Source organism: Colobus angolensis, unplaced genomic scaffold (assembly GCF_000951035.1).
Source record: "Colobus angolensis palliatus isolate OR3802 unplaced genomic scaffold, Cang.pa_1.0 Scaffold15, whole genome shotgun sequence".
Classification (NCBI taxonomy): domain Eukaryota; kingdom Metazoa; phylum Chordata; class Mammalia; order Primates; family Cercopithecidae; genus Colobus; species Colobus angolensis.
In genome coordinates, this window is record NW_012114599.1 from 12,316,067 (window position 1) to 12,332,665 (window position 16,599).

General features: G+C 40.9%; 2 protein-coding genes across 6 annotated transcripts in view; one reads left to right on the forward strand and one right to left on the reverse strand.

Annotated features, from left to right (window-relative positions):
- Positions 1-7,901, reverse strand: part of NDUFAF7 (NADH dehydrogenase (ubiquinone) complex I, assembly factor 7) — a 37,134-nt gene extending 29,233 nt beyond the window's left edge. For 3 of the 5 annotated variants that reach the window (XM_011935970.1, XM_011935972.1, XM_011935969.1), the window contains exons 1-4: positions 7,763-7,901; positions 7,263-7,426; positions 3,665-3,745; positions 2,298-2,408 (exon numbers count right to left, since the gene is read on the reverse strand). In XM_011935970.1, the coding sequence (XP_011791360.1) occupies positions 2,298-2,408; positions 3,665-3,745; positions 7,263-7,426; positions 7,763-7,817 (411 nt within the window). In that variant the 5' untranslated portion in view covers positions 7,818-7,901. The remainder of the gene's footprint in view (positions 1-2,297; positions 2,409-3,664; positions 3,746-7,262; positions 7,427-7,762) is intronic. The other 2 variants (XM_011935973.1, XM_011935971.1) reach the window with 2 other exon arrangements.
- CEBPZ (CCAAT/enhancer binding protein (C/EBP), zeta) overlaps positions 7,811-16,599 on the forward strand; it is a 28,137-nt gene continuing 19,348 nt past the window's right edge. The window contains exons 1-4 of the mRNA XM_011935967.1: positions 7,811-8,111; positions 10,488-11,980; positions 15,114-15,345; positions 15,961-16,144. Of these exons, the coding sequence (XP_011791357.1) occupies positions 7,956-8,111; positions 10,488-11,980; positions 15,114-15,345; positions 15,961-16,144 (2,065 nt within the window). The 5' untranslated portion in view covers positions 7,811-7,955. The remainder of the gene's footprint in view (positions 8,112-10,487; positions 11,981-15,113; positions 15,346-15,960; positions 16,145-16,599) is intronic.

Consider the following 16,599-nt stretch of genomic DNA (forward strand, 5'->3'; position numbering starts at 1 on the left):
CTGGGATTACAGGGATGGGCCACTGCACCCAGCTATGTTTGTTTTTTACATTGAATTGCCAGGTACATAAAAAATAAACTCAAAAAGACTAAGGAGTTCTGAAATACTAGAAACTACAAAAGTTTAACAAACACTCTCACTTATCAGGTACTATAAACAACTGTCCTCCTTTTTAATGTTTTTATAAAATAGTACATAGACTGATAGCATGAATGATACAAGAGAGAATATCCACCATCTGGTTAAAGAAATGGGACATGGCCTTCTCTCTAAAGCCCCTGTGGACTCCCTGTACCCTCGGAAGTCACCACCATTCTGAATCTTCAGTTAACAATACCCTGACTTTTCTTTACAAATGTTACTAAATATATTTTTATCACCAAATATATATTGTTTAATGGTGACTATTTTTTGGATTTTATATAAATACAATCATATGAACTCTTTTGCAAACTGCTACTTTCACATATCTGGTTTCATGTTGAATATGGTTCTATTCCGCTGCGATTTCACGCATTCTTGCAATACTTCGTATTCCACTGTATGACTGTACCACAATTAATTGATTCATTTACCCACCTGACAGGCATTTGTGCCGTTTCAGTTTTCTGCTCTTTTATTCAATGCTGCTATCTTCTTGTACGTGTCTCCTGGTACACACATACACTAGTTTCTCTATGGTAAATCACTAGCAGTAAAATTGCTGGGTCATACAATATCAGAAACTTTGATGTTAATAGATAACGGCCAATAGCTTTTTGAAATGGTTCTACAAGGCTGGGTGCGGTGGCTCACGCCTGTAATCCCAGCGTTCTGGGAGGCCAAGGCAGGCGGACCGCTTGAAGCCAAGAGTTCAAGATCAGCCTAGCCAGCATGGTAAAACCCCTTCTCTACTAAAAATACAAAAATTAGTCGGGCGTGGTGGTCCACGTCTATTATCCCAGCTACTCAGGAGGCTGAGGCACAAGAACCACTTGAACCTGGGAGGCAGAGGTTGCAGGGAGCCAAGATCGTACCACTGCACTCCAGCCTGAGAGACAAACCGAGACTCCGTCTCAAACAAAATAAAACAAAAAGGATGTACTAAATTATACTCTTACAAGCAGTATATGACAGTTCCCATTGTTCCACATATCCGCATCTGCACAATACTTGGTGTTGACAGACTATTAGCTTTCTTTCTAATCTGGTGAGGGTTACAGTGGTATCTCTTTGTGATTTTAACTTTCATCTCCCTGACTACCAGTAAGACTAATATTTTTGTTTTGCTTTTTTAGTCGTTTGTATTTTCCTCTTTTATGAATGGACTTGTTCACATCTTTGGTGTGATTTTTCTCAAGTTATCTGTCTTCTTATTGACTTAAGGGAGTTCTTTAAACATTCTAACTACTAGTTCTCTGTTGGTTACATGTCACAAATAACTTCTCCCACTCTGTGGTTTGTCTAATCACTCTCTTAATGGGGTCTTTGAAGAACAAAAAGTTGCTAGTTTATTTGTAGAGCAAGAAGTTCTTAACTTTAATGTAAGAAATGAAATTATTAATCTTTTTCTTTACGTCTTCTGCTTTTTTTAAAAAAATATAAAAAGAGACGAAGTCTTGCTTTGTTGGCCAGGTTGGTCTTGAACTCTTGGCCTCAAGCAATCCTCCCACCTTGGTCTCCCAAAGTGCTAGGATTACAGGCATGAGCCACTATGCCCATCCTAAATTTTTTTTTCTTTTTTTTTTTTGGAGACAGAGTCTCGCTGTGTCGCCAGGCTGGAATGCAATGGCACGATCTCAGCTCACTGCAACCTCTGCCTCCTGGGTTCAAGTGATTCTCCCGCCTCAGCCTCCTGAGTAGCTAGATTACAGGTGCGCGCCACCATGCACAGCTAATTTTTGTATTTTTAGTAGAGACGGGGTTTCACCATGTTGGTCAGGCTGGTCTCAAACTCCTGACCTCTTGATTTGCCCGCCTTGGCCTCCCAAAGTGCTAGGATTACAGGCATGAGCCACCACGCCTGGCCTAAACTTTTTATATAATTAAAAACTTTGCTTCCTGAGATAACAAATACACTCTCCCATAATGTCTTCCAAATGTTTCCTATTTTTAGCTTTCATATTCTTCTCCCCCTCACCTCCATTTTTTAAGCTTACAGACAAAAGTAATGACTGATTACACTATTCTGACATTATATTTTAGCTGAGAAATATGAGATTAAGGAACTGAAAACCAATGAAATCAACACGGTTTGCACACTCAGAAGTACTAAAATTCACTTACATGAAACTTAAAGACATTCTTTTATTACCTACCCTCAAAATATCTCCCACGAGGGTTCCCCTACCTGGGCCCAGTTCCACCAGCTGGAAAGCTGTGCTTTTTCCAGTGGCCATCCATTCACTAATGAACCATATCCCTAGTAGCTGTGACAAGGAAAAAAAAAACCACATATTAAGGTATCATAAAGTATAAAAGTATACCACAATATAAAATTCCACATAAATATGCACTATATGCCAAAAAGCAAAATGTGTACAGCCATATGTATGTTATTTAATACATACATACATATACACATAGGAATTTCCTGGGACTATAACATATACCATTTAGGAAGATTAACAGGGAAAAAAAAGGCAGCCTCTGCTATAAAAGGTCCCATGACATAGATAACAGGATATCACTACCAGAAAAGTATTACTATTTGAAAGCAAATAAACAGATGAAATGTGATTATGCCATTTCTTCATATTCGTATGATTTAAACAATTACATGACTCTGATAATAACCTAATGTTTTTCAATACCCACATTCTACTTCCTCTTATACACTATTTCCTATTTCTAAATTCACAGAAAGTACTTAGTGGAAATGAACTAGAATTCTGTTTATTAAAGGAAGATTTGGTCGGGTGTGGTGGCTCATGCCTGTAATCCCAGCACTTTAGGAGGCCAAGGCGGGTGGATCACCTGAGGTCGGGAGTTCGAGGCCAGCCTGACCAACATGGAGAAACCCTGTCTCTACTAAAAATACAAAATTAGCCAGGAGTGGTGGCGCATGCCTGTAATCCCAGCTACTCAGGAGGCTGAGGCAGGAGAATCACTTGAACCCGGGAAGCGGAGGTTGCGGTGAGCCAAGATTGCACCATTGCACTCCAGCCTGGGCAGTAAGAGCAAAACTCTGGCTCAAAAAATAGATAAACAAAGGAAGACTTTTACGGTAACTATGGCTAAAATCATGACTGGCAGCTTTAGAGCTTATCTTAATTCCACTGATTCCTCAATGCTCTTTCTTTTATCTTTTCTCTCTTCCTTCCTGGGCACTCTTACCTCTTTCCTCGCCTTTCCTTTTGTCTTTCTTCCTTCTTTCATTCTCTTATTTCATCTGATTCTCCTTTTTCTGTCCTCTTTATGACCCCCTCCCTTCCTTCTCTTTTTCTTTGTCCCTCTTATCTCTCCTTTTCCCTTCCTACAGTGGAGTATAAACTTTTCAAATATTCTCTCTACCATTTTCCTCCCCTCTATCGCCTCTCTATTCCCTCAGTACATCAACTACTGTAAAGTTAAAACTTTTGATGAATCACAAAAAAAGCTGTAGAACACTACTACAGAACAATACAATTTGATCTGTTCTCAAATGTTTATACTAGCTTCATTCATACTTTACATTGGATATTACCTCCCCAAAGATCTGACTTATTTCAGGTGAAGTAATGAAATCTCCTTGTTCGCCTAGCATGTCACGGTACACATAATAACCCTGAGTAAAAAGAGAAAATGGAGAAACAAAATTAATTTTCAAATAAGCCTTTATAAAATACCCCTCCAAAATCTTAAATAATGTAAAAGTGAAATAATTATTTAGTAAGAAAGCTCCCCTCTAAACAAGCAAGGGAAACATGGTGTCTTTACCCAAATTTTATAAAGTAACAGTCATTTTACAAAACTGGTAGAAAAACAATTACACCTTGACCATAAATGCAGAAGTCATGTAACATCCATCTCTGCATGCCAGACCCTTCCTCCCCTCCCAGCTCCCACAACCAACACAGCAAGACCCTGCCTACTCCTCCAGCCTCCTCTCCAAATTCTAACACTTTCTGTCTCCCATATGGGCCCTGCCTGCTGGTGATGATCTGTTTCTTGATCTCAGTGCTGGTTACATGGGAGCATTTGCTTTGGGAAAAATCATTGAGCTGTAAACTTGTGATTTATGAACTTTTCTATATGACTAATGCATCTCCAGAAAAAGGTGAGTTTTTTTTTTTGGTTTTTTTTTTTTTTTTTTAGCCTTGCTTGTGCAGATATCCATGCCACTGCAAATCCTTACCCTTCTCCCTTTTCATCTCTCCCTGGCAGTCTTATACTCATCCTCTGAATCTGCTCATATGCCACCTAGCTGACCTCCTCCAGCCCTCCAACCTAACACCAAATCCAGTGTCACCTTTTCTGAGCTTATTTCTCTATGTTCTTCACCACAAAGTATAGTTGTTTGCAGAAGAACATGCCTTATTTATCTTCATATCCCAAGTTTTAATATGATGCCTAACCTTCAAGAAACACTCAAGAATTGTGTTAAAAATTTCCTATGCTTCTCAAGCTCCTATTCTACCACTTTACTACAGATGACATGGGCCCCAGTCTCACTCCAGAATTTAAAAATGTTATAGAATACAACTTCCTCAGCTTCCCAACCCTGCCTGGCCTCCACCTAATCCCATTTGTTTCTGGGGACTCAAGAATGAAACACCTTCCCCTTCTCCCCTTATCCAAACCTAATCCCCCTGCCTGTGCTCTGGACTGCCTTCCTCATACAACTCCCCTGGGTCCATTTAGCCGTCCCCCTCTCTCTTCCATCTTCAACTTTCCCCTTTCAGCATTCAAAATAAATCAACTCACGCCCATCTTCAAAAAACATTTCTCACTCCAGACAACATCTCTCCTTCTAGGCTTTCTAGTTCCATTCATAAAGAAACATTATAGGGGTATTTGCCCTTTTTTGTGTTATGAACCACTGTGGTAGTCCAGTGAAGCCTATAGACCCCTTCACAGAGTGTTTTTAAAATACACAGAACCACAAAGAAATATCTGAAAAATGTGTATCAAATGTTTTTAAAAATGTGATATATACACTTCTTTACTAGTGTATTTAAAAAAACATAATCAGGCCGGGCACAGTGGCTCACACCTGTAATTCCAGCACTTTGGGAGGCCGAGACAGGCGGATCACATGAGGCCAGGAGTTCAAGACCAGCCTGGCCGACAAGGCAGAACCCCATCTCCACTGAAAATACAAAAAACCTAGCTGGGCATGGAAGCATACACCTGTAATCCCAGCTACTCAAGAGGCTGAGGCACAAGAATCCTTTGGACCTGGCAGGCAGAGGCTGCAGTGAGCCGAGATCGCACTACTGCACTCCAGCCTGGGTGACAGAATGAGACTCTGTCTCAAAAAGCAAACAAACAAAAAAGCCCATAATCAAGCCAAAGACCCAATAATTAACAAAATTTTGAAGTAAGGATGTGCACGATGAAATTCTGAGATGCCTGTGATCACTGTATTGTGATAAGGAAATACCAATGATTTCCACAGACGACAAATTCACAAGTATTGCTGATGCTGCTGGTTGCTGCATATGTTCATAATTGAAGAAATGCTAAATTTCAGTTGAAAGTTAGTGAAAATAAAGGTGTAATTTTTTTCCACCCAGGTTCATGAAACCCCTGATTTCTATTAAAGGGTTCCTAGGTTAAGAGCCTCTAAATTTTAGAGTTACCCCAAGTCTCAATGTTGGGAAACCTTCCTTTCTCTCAGTACATTCTCCCTGTTTCCTTGGCTTTACATATCACCTACATGCTGATGATGAGCAAATGTATATACGCCTGCCCAGTCTTTCTCCTGAACGCCAGGCTCTTTTTTTTTTTTTCTTTTTTGAGACAGATATCACTCTGTTGCCCAGGCTGGAGTGCAATGGCGCAATCTCAGCTCACCGCAACCTCTGCCTCCCGGGTTCAAGTGATTCTCCTGCCTCCTGACTAGCTGGGATTACAGGCACCCACCACCACACCCGCTAATTTTTGTATTTTTAGTAGAGACGGGGTTTCACCATGTTGGTCAGGCTGGTCTCAAACTCCTGACCTCGTGATCCATCCGCCTTGGCCTCCCAAAGTGCTAGGATTACAGGCGTGAGCCACCATGTCCGGCCCTGAACGCCAGACACTTACAGCCATTGCCTACTTTCTATCTCCACCTGGATGTCATTGCTAACAAAATATGCATAAAATGCAGCTCCTGGTGTAGGCCCTCTCCCCAGCACTCCTCCAAACCTGGTCCTGTCTTAATCTCAATAAAAGGTGCCATCATCACCTAACTGCTCAAGCCAAAACTACGAATCAGCCTTGATTCCTCCGTTCCATCACTCAATCCATCAGCAAATCCTGTCAGTCCTTTTCTAAACCACCCTCTTCTATTTCTAGTACCACCACGCTAGTCTAAGCCACCTATCTTGCAGCCCTGCCCACCAGCATTGAAAGAAAGATATCGGCCTTGGGTAAACCTCGACACTGGAGTCACGCCACCATATCCAACAGCAATGGCCAAACCAACCCCAGAATTCCACAGAGGTCATATTTCAACCCAGCAAAAGGTGAAATATTCTAAAATAAAGGACTACAGGCTTTCACTAAATGGCTCTATAGAACAGACAAGGAAACGTGGGTCAGAAAGCTGTGACTGTGCCTAATCCTAGAACAGTGAAGACCCAGACTGCATTCTCAACTGCACATGTGAGAAAACCCAGCACATCTCTCCAATGCCAGCTGAGGCCATTGCAACACAGGCAACTTTCCAGGCAGTAATTCCTATTTCCAGTTGCCTGTTGGAGATTTCCACCTAAGAGTCCCACAACACTTCAGATTCATATACCAGCCTGAACTCTCCATCCTTCCTCCTGCATTCCTTCTCCCAGAGCAATGAATCCACACCACCTACCATCAGCGAAGTAGGAAAGTATCCTTCCCGCATCATAAATCCAATCGGCTACATTCTGTCTCCTAAACACCCTTGGACCGTGTCCTCTCCTGTTTACTGGCCCTGCCTCTGACGTGAGCCAGCCCTGACCAACTGACAAATTATCTGTCCCCAGGTCATCTGAAATGGCTCTTCCCCTGGCAGGCACCCCCACTGCCTGGGCTGAGGACCTTCGGGCTTCTCCCTCCTGGCTCGCACCTCGCAAATCGGCTAGAGAGGGCCTAGTCCTCGGGCTACCTGACCATACCTTGGCTGGATTAGTCAACACCTCCTTCATGTACTCGGCCACAGTGATGGGACCAGTAGACTTTATTTTGTATATAAGATGCCGCAGCATCGGCGTCACCGGGTTGTTTTCTGCAGGTTCATTCCCGGAGCTGAAGTATTTCCCTCTCCAAATAGAGGGAATGGCTGCGAAAAACACAAATTAAACAGACCCCGTGATAAATCTTAACATTCACGAACGCAAGCCGCCTGAGCGTTTTCAAAGCAGCTTCGTAAACCCTTAACCTCACCCTACCGCAGACCGCGGGCTACTGTGCTTCGCACGCCCCCGGGGCGCAGAGACAGCACGCACTTGCCCACGACTACGCAGCCCATCGCGTTTGCGCCAGACCCGTTTGCAGCCCAGGGCACCTTCAAGGTGGAAAGTGAGCCCCTGAGCCCTTGATTCCCCGGTACCTCAACTGAGGAAGGCACCCCACGCGGTTTCCAAGGCAACAGGGCTTCGAGGGGACTGACGCTCACCTGCGCGCGCCATGGCACACAGCGGCCCCACACCTGACCTCACCAGAGCAGTCATGCTAAAATGCGCAGGGCGGCTCGCTCCGCCAGAAGCTGGGGCTTAGGCTATTTCCGGGAGAAGACACGCCTCGGCCGGAAGTACGTCACGGGCAGAGCGGAAATAGGCTGAGTTCCAAGAGCGTGTGCTCTGCTAGCTATGGCGGCAGCCAAGGAGCCTTTGGAGTTCCATGCCAAGCGGCCTTGGGGTCCCGAGGAGGCGGTAGAAGATCCGGACGAGGAGGACGAGGATGATGCTAATGAAGCCGAGAATGGGTTCTCCCTGGAGGAAGTGTTACGGCTTGGAGGCACCAAGGTAACTGCCGCGGGCTCAGGGGAAAGGGGTCAGACGTGGGGAGTCCCTAATGTCGCTAGGCTGACTGCGCCGCCGCTTCCGCGCTGCGTAGAGCGCGGGCGTCCAGGACCCAGATCCCAGCCTCGGAAGCATGTGTTCGGTGCGCTTCCCATGCTGGTTTCCAGGGCTGTTTACAAAAGAAAAGTTTCCAGTTGAACGTCGTATTCTCTGGCCTTTCTTAGGATGTAGGCGATCCTCTCATTTTATTGACGTGGTATAACCATCACACCATCAGGTCGGAGAGTAGCTTTTCTTGGTCCCGACTTTGTGGTATGAGTGTTTTGAACACCAGTGGTATTGGTATTTTCATTTCTGTTCTCGTGGAGTACGTGCACGTGTCACTGTATGCCGCAGAAGCCCTCTTTTTTGGAACATCCTAATTAAGGGAGAGAAACAGTAAACAAATTTTTAAATACATAGTACAGCAGACACGGGGTAGTGCTATAAAAGAAAACAAGGAAGGACGATAAGGAGTGGGAGCACGTTAGTATTAAATGAGATGATCGACAAACACATCACGGAGATGTTTGAGCAGAATCCTAAAGGAGAGGAAGGAGTGAGCCATGTGCCATTCTGGTTGGAACAGAAAATGCAAAGACAGGAGGAAGAGTGCCTAACCTATTCCACGAGCAGCCAAAATGCCAGTGTAGCAGAGGCAGAGTGAGGTACGGGGAGAATGGTAAGAAATGAGGTCCAAGGGGTAAGAGGGCAGGCTTTTGCTCTGTTTTGCTCTGAGTTTGATGCAAAACCACTGGAAGATTTTAAGCAGATAAGGGACAGAAATTAACTTTGTTTTTAATATTATTTTGTTTGGAGACTGGACTTTCAGGGTGGAGGAATTGGTTAGAGATAAGTAGATTCACAGTTTTGCTCTGTGCTTGTATATATTTAAGTTTTGAATAGGTGATATGTACACATGATACACGTGATACAAACTTTAAAGATACGTAGTGAAAACTCCAATTTTTTCCACTTTTATCTCAGCCGTAACAATTGCCCTGATAGGAAGCAATTACAAGTGTAGTTTATATCTTTCAGGGATACTATATACCTTTTCAAGCATATACATATTTATGTGCATGAAATATGCATGTATTATTTTTTACATGAATAGTACCATATAGATACACCTATCTCTACATTTTGCTTTCTTTTCTCTCTTAGAAATCCTTCTATATCAGTGCATGAAGTTCTGTGTCATTGATATGGCTGCATAAATCATTTTGTCTGTCTTAATTTATCTAACCAGACACTTATTGTGGATATTTAAAGTACTGCCAGTCTTTCACTACTTTAAATAATACTACAGTTAATAACCTTAATCGTAATATTTTTTTCCCCACTTTTGTAAGTGTATATATAGTCCAAATTTGTAGAAATAAGCCAGGCACAGTGGCTCACACCCATAATCCCAGCACCTTGGGAGTCAGAGGTGGGAGGATACCTTGAGTCCAGGAGTTTGAGACCAGCCTGGGCAACGTAAGAAGACCTCATCTCAAAAAAAAATTTATTTTTTAATAGCTGGGCGTGTAGTCCCAGCTACAGGCTGAGATTGGAGGATCCCTTCAGTCTGGGAGGTTGAGGCTACAGTTCAACCATGGTCAAGTCACTGCACTCCAGCCTGGACAACAGAGCGAGACCATGTCTCAATGAATTAGTTAATTTTTAGAAATGAAGCTGCTGGGTCAACAGATGTGTGTGCCTTGTATTAAATGGCCGTAATTGGAGTTGACAAATTGTCCTCCATGTAGGTTGTGTCAGTTTACACTCACATCAACCATGTATGACAGTGCCGTTTCGGCCACCCCTTCCCCAGCATCACCTGTCATTGTATCTTGCTCATCTTGCAGTGTATCTTTGCTCATCTGATAAATTAAAAGATGGATGTATCATTGTGGTTTTAATGTGGATTTCTCTAAATGTCAGTGAGGTTGAGCATCTTTTCATATTTTTAAAGAACCTTTTTTTTTTCTATGAACTGTTCATATCCTTTGCATATTTTTCTTTTGGGTTGTCACTGATGTTTAGAACGTTTTATATTAAGGTGTTAAACCCAATTACTTTGATAGGAGTTGCTTGTATTTTTTTTTTCCAGTTTATAATTTGTATTTTTTCCTATATCGAAATAAAAAGTGTGTGTGGGGGGGGGGGTGTAAAAGAAAGAGAGAGAAAGATAAATTTACTTATCCTTTCCTTTGTGGACCCTGAGTTTATGTCAAATTTGAAAGGATTTTTCCAGTTCTGAAATTATTTTTAAAATCATGTTGTGTTTCCTATTATTTTATGGTTTTATTTTTCACATTTGTAATGTATTTTTAACTTATGTTTTTAATGCAGCAAGATTACCTTATGCTGGCTACTCTGGATGAGAATGAGGAAGTGATAGATGGAGGCAAAAAAGGAGTAATTGATGACCTTCAACAAGGTGAATTGGAAGCATTTATTCAAAATCTTAATTTGGCCAAGTATACAAAAGCTTGCTTAATTGAAGAAGATGAACCAGCTAAAAAAGAAAATTCCAGCAAAAAAGAAGTAAAAATACCTAAAATAAATAACAAAAATACAGCAGAAAGTCAAAGGACATCAGTTAATAAGGTGAAAAATAAGAATAAGCCAGAACCACATTCTGATGAGAACGGCAGTACCACACCGAAAGTGAAGAAAGATAAACAGAACATCTTTGAATTTTTTGAGAGACAGACTTTGTTACTTAAGCCTGGAGGCAAATGGTATGATCTGGAGTATAGCAATGAATATTCTTTGAAACCCCAGCCTCAGGATGTTGTATCTAACTACAAAACCCTTGCTCAGAAGCTGTATGAGCATGAAATCAACTTATTCAAAAGTAAGACGAATAATCAAAAGGGAGCCTCTTCTACCTGGATGAAGGCAATTGTGTCATCAGGGACACTAGGTGACAGGATGGCAGCCATGATTCTTCTTATTCAGGATGATGCTGTTCACACACTTCAGTTTGTAGAAACTCTTGTGAACCTTGTTAAAAAGAAGGGCAGCAAACAGCAGTGCCTCATGGCCTTGGATACTTTTAAAGAGTTGCTTATCACAGACCTTTTGCCAGACAGTCGAAAGCTGAGGATTTTCAGCCAGCATCCTTTTGACAAGCTGGAACAGTTGTCCAGTGGCAACAAGGACTCAAGAGATAGAAGACTGATATTATGGTATTTTGAACACCAGCTGAAACACTTAGTGGCTGAATTTGTGCAGGTCTTAGAAATTTTAAGTCATGATACATTAGTAACCACTAAAACCCGAGCCCTTGCAGTGGCTCATGAGCTGCTTTGTAACAAGCCTGAGGAAGAAAAGGCTCTTCTTGTGCAAGTGGTAAATAAACTGGGAGATCCTCAGAACAGAATTGCCACAAAAGCCTCCCATCTGTTAGAGACATTACTTTGTAAACATCCCAATATGAAAGGAGTTGTGTGTGGTGAAGTAGAAAGGCTACTCTTCCGCTCAAATATCAGCTCCAAAGCTCAATATTATGCAATTTGCTTTTTAAATCAAATGGCTCTGTCCCATGAAGAAAGTGAACTGGCTAACAAATTAATAACTGTTTACTTTTGCTTTTTTCGGACTTGTATCAAAAAAAAAGATATTGAATCAAAAATGCTTAGCGCCCTTTTAACAGGTGTCAATAGGGCGTACCCTTATTCCCAGACTGGTGATGACAAAGTGAGGGAGCAGATTGACACACTGTTTAAAGTGTTGCATATTGTGAATTTTAATACCAGTGTGCAGGCTTTAATGTTGCTTTTCCAAGTCATGAATTCTCAGCAGACAATATCGGATCGATATTACACCGCATTATACAGGTAAGAACATAGCATTCCAATATGAGACATGAACTATAACTTGATGTACAGCACAAGCAGTACATCTGTGGGGCAAGAGAAAGAGTTAGAAAATTGGATTTTAGGCCCCCTTGGCAGCTTGCTGCTCGCCACCTTCAAGTAAGTCACTTAATCTTTGTTTCCCTGATGGACACAAATTATATTAGCTGCTTTGAATACATTTTTCATTTTGAGAAGTTGTAAAATACAGAAAAATACCCAAAAGAATCATTCATATCTACCAGCTAGTATTTCAGAATTAACATTTTGCTATATTTGTTGTAAGTCTTTTGGGATATTAAAGAAATAAAATTGCAGATATAATTGCAGTTTCCGTCTTCCCGTTCTCCTTAATCCTGTGTCTTTTCCCTGCTGTCTTTCACACAGTTGAATGCATTCACACAGTAACTCATTCAACAAGTATTTTCTGAGTGCCTACAGTATGGTGCCATGCTCTAGGTGCACAGGAGGCACAGCGAACAGAAATCCCATCCCTGGAGGCACTCACATTCATATTGGGGGAGGCGGCAGAGACAGGAGCTGTGGTAAACAAGAAAGTATGTTAAGTAGAGAGTTTTGGGGGGGTGTAGGGTTTTTGTTTGTTTGTTTAATGGAGATTAAGATTTTCTTTACTGAATTTTGCAGCTCACTCATTGAGGCATATTTTCAGCAATGTGTAAACAGTTCGGAGCTGTTTAAGAGACAGTCGAACATAACTGTGTTCAAGAAATTAATATATTTCCTTCTAATTCATTTTTATATATTTACATAGATATATCTTGTGAGAAAATGTAGAGTAGTGGTTAGTATCTTAGACTTAAGCCACGCTGCCTAGGTTTGAGTCCCTACCATTAGTTTTCTGTGCAACTTTGGGCAAATTACTTGATCCCCACTAAAAACCTGTTGGTAGACATAATTCATCCCATGTTATCATGCCTAAGTGGATTTGTCTGTAGGATGGAGAGAAAAGCACCTATCTCATATGATTGTTATGAAGATTTTGAAACTTGCACAAGATTCTACAGCTTGTAAATGACAGAACTGGGGCTTTAATGAAGGTTGGGGGGTTGTATGTGTTAACCCATGTAAATCTTTGTGTGTATATGAAGTCCTTAACAGTGCCTAACACATAGTGCTTTGTGAAATATTGGCTGCTATCCTTATTACTGATACTCATACATGTTTCTTTAGTTTAATCCTCTTAACAGCTCTCCAGTCTGTGAGGTACAATAATTTGTGCAAGGTCACACAGATAATTAAGAGACCAAGTTAGGTGGCAAATCCAGGTCCACTTGTTGTAGAGTTCATGACATTTCATAGCACTGATTGCTCTGGTCCACTAAAAATACTCTCAGAAGCCTTTCCACAACTCTTTGAAGTAATAGATACTTAACATTGTTAATTTGAAAAGAGTTCCAAGGCTGAAAATGTAGAGGTTTCGGGGTCTTGAGTTTTTTGTTTGTTTGTTTGTTTGTTTTGAAGGGGGGTGGTTTGATTATTTTGAACTTTTGATGGTCATAGGAATTTTTAATTTTTAGAAAGTGTTTGGAATCTATTAGAAAACATTTTTCTGTTTCTATTTAACATCGTAGTCTAACATCTCTGAGGAAGAGTACATTTTTAAGTTTTTAAAATCACTATTTGCCAAGAGCTCTCGCAGATGGAGTTTCTGAACGGGCCTTTAGGCCTTCTTAAAGTGTTTGTTTGCTCTTGGTTTTATTAAGAATCCTTCACATTAAGAAAACCCCTAGTTAATTGAGGGATAAAAGAAATGACATGATTTGGTTTACAGAAATATTTATCAAAACTTTAGGAAAATATTTCATGAAATGATAGAGACATGTCTCTAAATTCTTCTCAAATGTTTCTGTTGATGTGAGATGGAATTTATGCCCAAAAATAAGTTGCAAACTGGATGGAAATGTTGGAAAATTTAAATGTAGAGAGAAAATTAAATAATTCCAGAATATCCCAGAATATTACCAAAAGGGTGATATTTCCCAGAGTATGCAGAGCAATAGGAAAGTGCTTCACAAGCTTAAGTCTTTTCATTTCTAGTATTAGTAGGAAAAAATTGATGAAAATACTCAAAACAAAGGAAATAATGATTCCAGGTGTTAGTAGAGCTAATCTGGAGGATTGTGTTAATTCTGGATGTCATAATATCTGGAGGTCTAGACTGGTTGGGGACATGTGTAGTATTCAGCATCTAGAATAGAGAATTTTTAAAGTATCATGATATCAGAGTAGAGCAGCCTACAGAAGACAGACATTAGGGAGAGACAAGCACATAATAGCTAAATAGGTTCAAGTATTTGGATGACTGTCTTGTAAAAGTATTAACTGCCAGGCTCTGGGGTTATAACAGTGAATAACACAGACATAATCCCTATTTCACTGGACTTTGAGAGAAAAGGGAAAGGCAGGGAAACTCCGTTTGTGAAACTATGAAGGACACAAACATGGAACTGAGAGAGAGACTAATAGAAGAACCAATTTTGGATACTGTGGACATGCAGAGAGTTGGAGAGAAGCACTCTGGGCAGTGAGAATAGTGTGTATGAGAGAGATGTTACACAGCTAGTACATTGGACTAGAGATTCTCTGAAGTCCTTAGAATTTAATTTTCTGCTGTTCATCTATGGTCTTCACTAAAACCATGAAGAGGCGGCCTCTGGTCACCCTGCTAGTAGGTAGTTATACAAGGACAAAAACCCAAATCTTCTAATGTTCTGCTTTCATGGATCAGTTTTCACTGTCTGGTTTTAGATTAGCTTTTCTGGTGGGGTTCTATGAATACTGTTAGGGCTGTGCCCTGTTGATAAAGAAAACAGAAAAACACTTGGAAAAGAGAAAACCACACACACACAAATGTTCATTCCTGTGGGCGTTGTTGTTGTTGTTGTCGTTGTTATTGTTGGTTTTTCCTGGTGCCATCATCATTCTTTTCTGGTCTTTGACTTCCATCTTACCTCTTAGGGCAAGGTCTCTTGTTCTAATATAAGCAGCAAAGTTATCCCTAACTAAGATGAGGTTAGTAGCTGTTTCTAATATGTGACCGTTGGTTGTGGAGATGGTTTTATACATAAATATTGACCTTGGTTTTGTTTTGCAGGAAGATGTTGGATCCAGGGTTGATGATGTGTTCCAAGCAAGCTATGTTTCTTAACCTTGTCTACAAATCTCTGAAAGCTGACATTGTCTTGCGCCGGGTGAAGGCTTTTGTGAAGAGGTTACTTCAAGTTACTTGTCAACAGATGCCACCATTTATATGTGGGGCTTTATATCTTGTGTCTGAGATCCTTAAAGCAAAACCAGGTTTAAGAAGCCAACTAGATGATCATCCGGTATATTTTTCAACTGCTTTTTAAATTGAGTGGGTGCTGAAATATATTGGTTGTTTTTGTTTTGTTTTTGTTTGCTTCACATGACAATAACCTAGTTCTCTGGAGCATATGAGTGTGAGTTCTGGAATAGGACAAACCTAGATTTTAGTATCAGCTGTACAGTTTACTAGGTGGGCAATGTTGCTCAACTCTTCTACTTGCAATAAACTGTACTATACTAGAAGTTACCATTGTATGGGATTTGGAAGACTGTAAAACTTAGTAGACCTCTTAAGTCGTCTTTGTGAACTATGAAATGGAAATTATAATAGTAGCTACCTCATAGGGTTAACTTTACAAGTCAGAAATTTACTTGAGGGCTAATTGTTTTCAAGTAATAGAGTCCCTAAGGCTCAGGGGTTCTTAGCTCAAAACTTAACTGTGTTATGTTTAGAAATAAGGATGTGCTCTCCTCTCTTGTTTAAATACCACTGATGGCCATCATTTTACTTTATTAGAACTTTCACATTTCACCAGAGTTGCAATAAGTAAAACTCTACATCACATAATGGAACACAGACTTTATTGCAACTTCTAGTTGATTTATGTAGATTTATGAAACTATGTGTTTGTTAGGAGTCTGATGATGAAGAACATTTTATTGATGTAAATGATGATGAAGACATGGAAAAATTCACTGATGCAGACAAAGAAACAGAGATGGTGAAAAAACTTGAGACAGAGGAAACGGTTCCTGAAAGTGATACAGAAACCAAAAAACCAGAGATTGCTTCCTGGGTGCACTTTGATAATTTGAAAGGTGAGTTTTTTTAATCTTTATTCTCTTGATTTTTTAAACCAGGGAGTTTGTTTCTCTTTGATTTTCATAGAAAGTAGCATTCTACCATTTTATTTATTTATTTTTTTATTTTTATTTTTTTTTTTTTTCTTGAGACGGAGTCTCGCTATCACCCAAGCTGGAGTGCAGTGGCTGGATCTCAGCTCACCACATGCTCCGCCTCCGAGGTTCATGCCATTCTCCTGCCTCAGCCTCCCGAGTAGCTGGGACTACAGGCGCCCGCCACGTCGCCCGGCTAGTTTTTTGTATTTTTTAGTAGAGACGGGGTTTCACCGTGTTAGCCAGGATGGTCTCGATCTCCTGACCTCGTGATCCACCCGTCTCGGCCTCCCAAAGTGCTGGGATTACAGGCTTGAGCCACCGCGCCCGGCCATTATTTATTTATTTATTTAGAGTCTCACTCTGTCGTCCAGGCT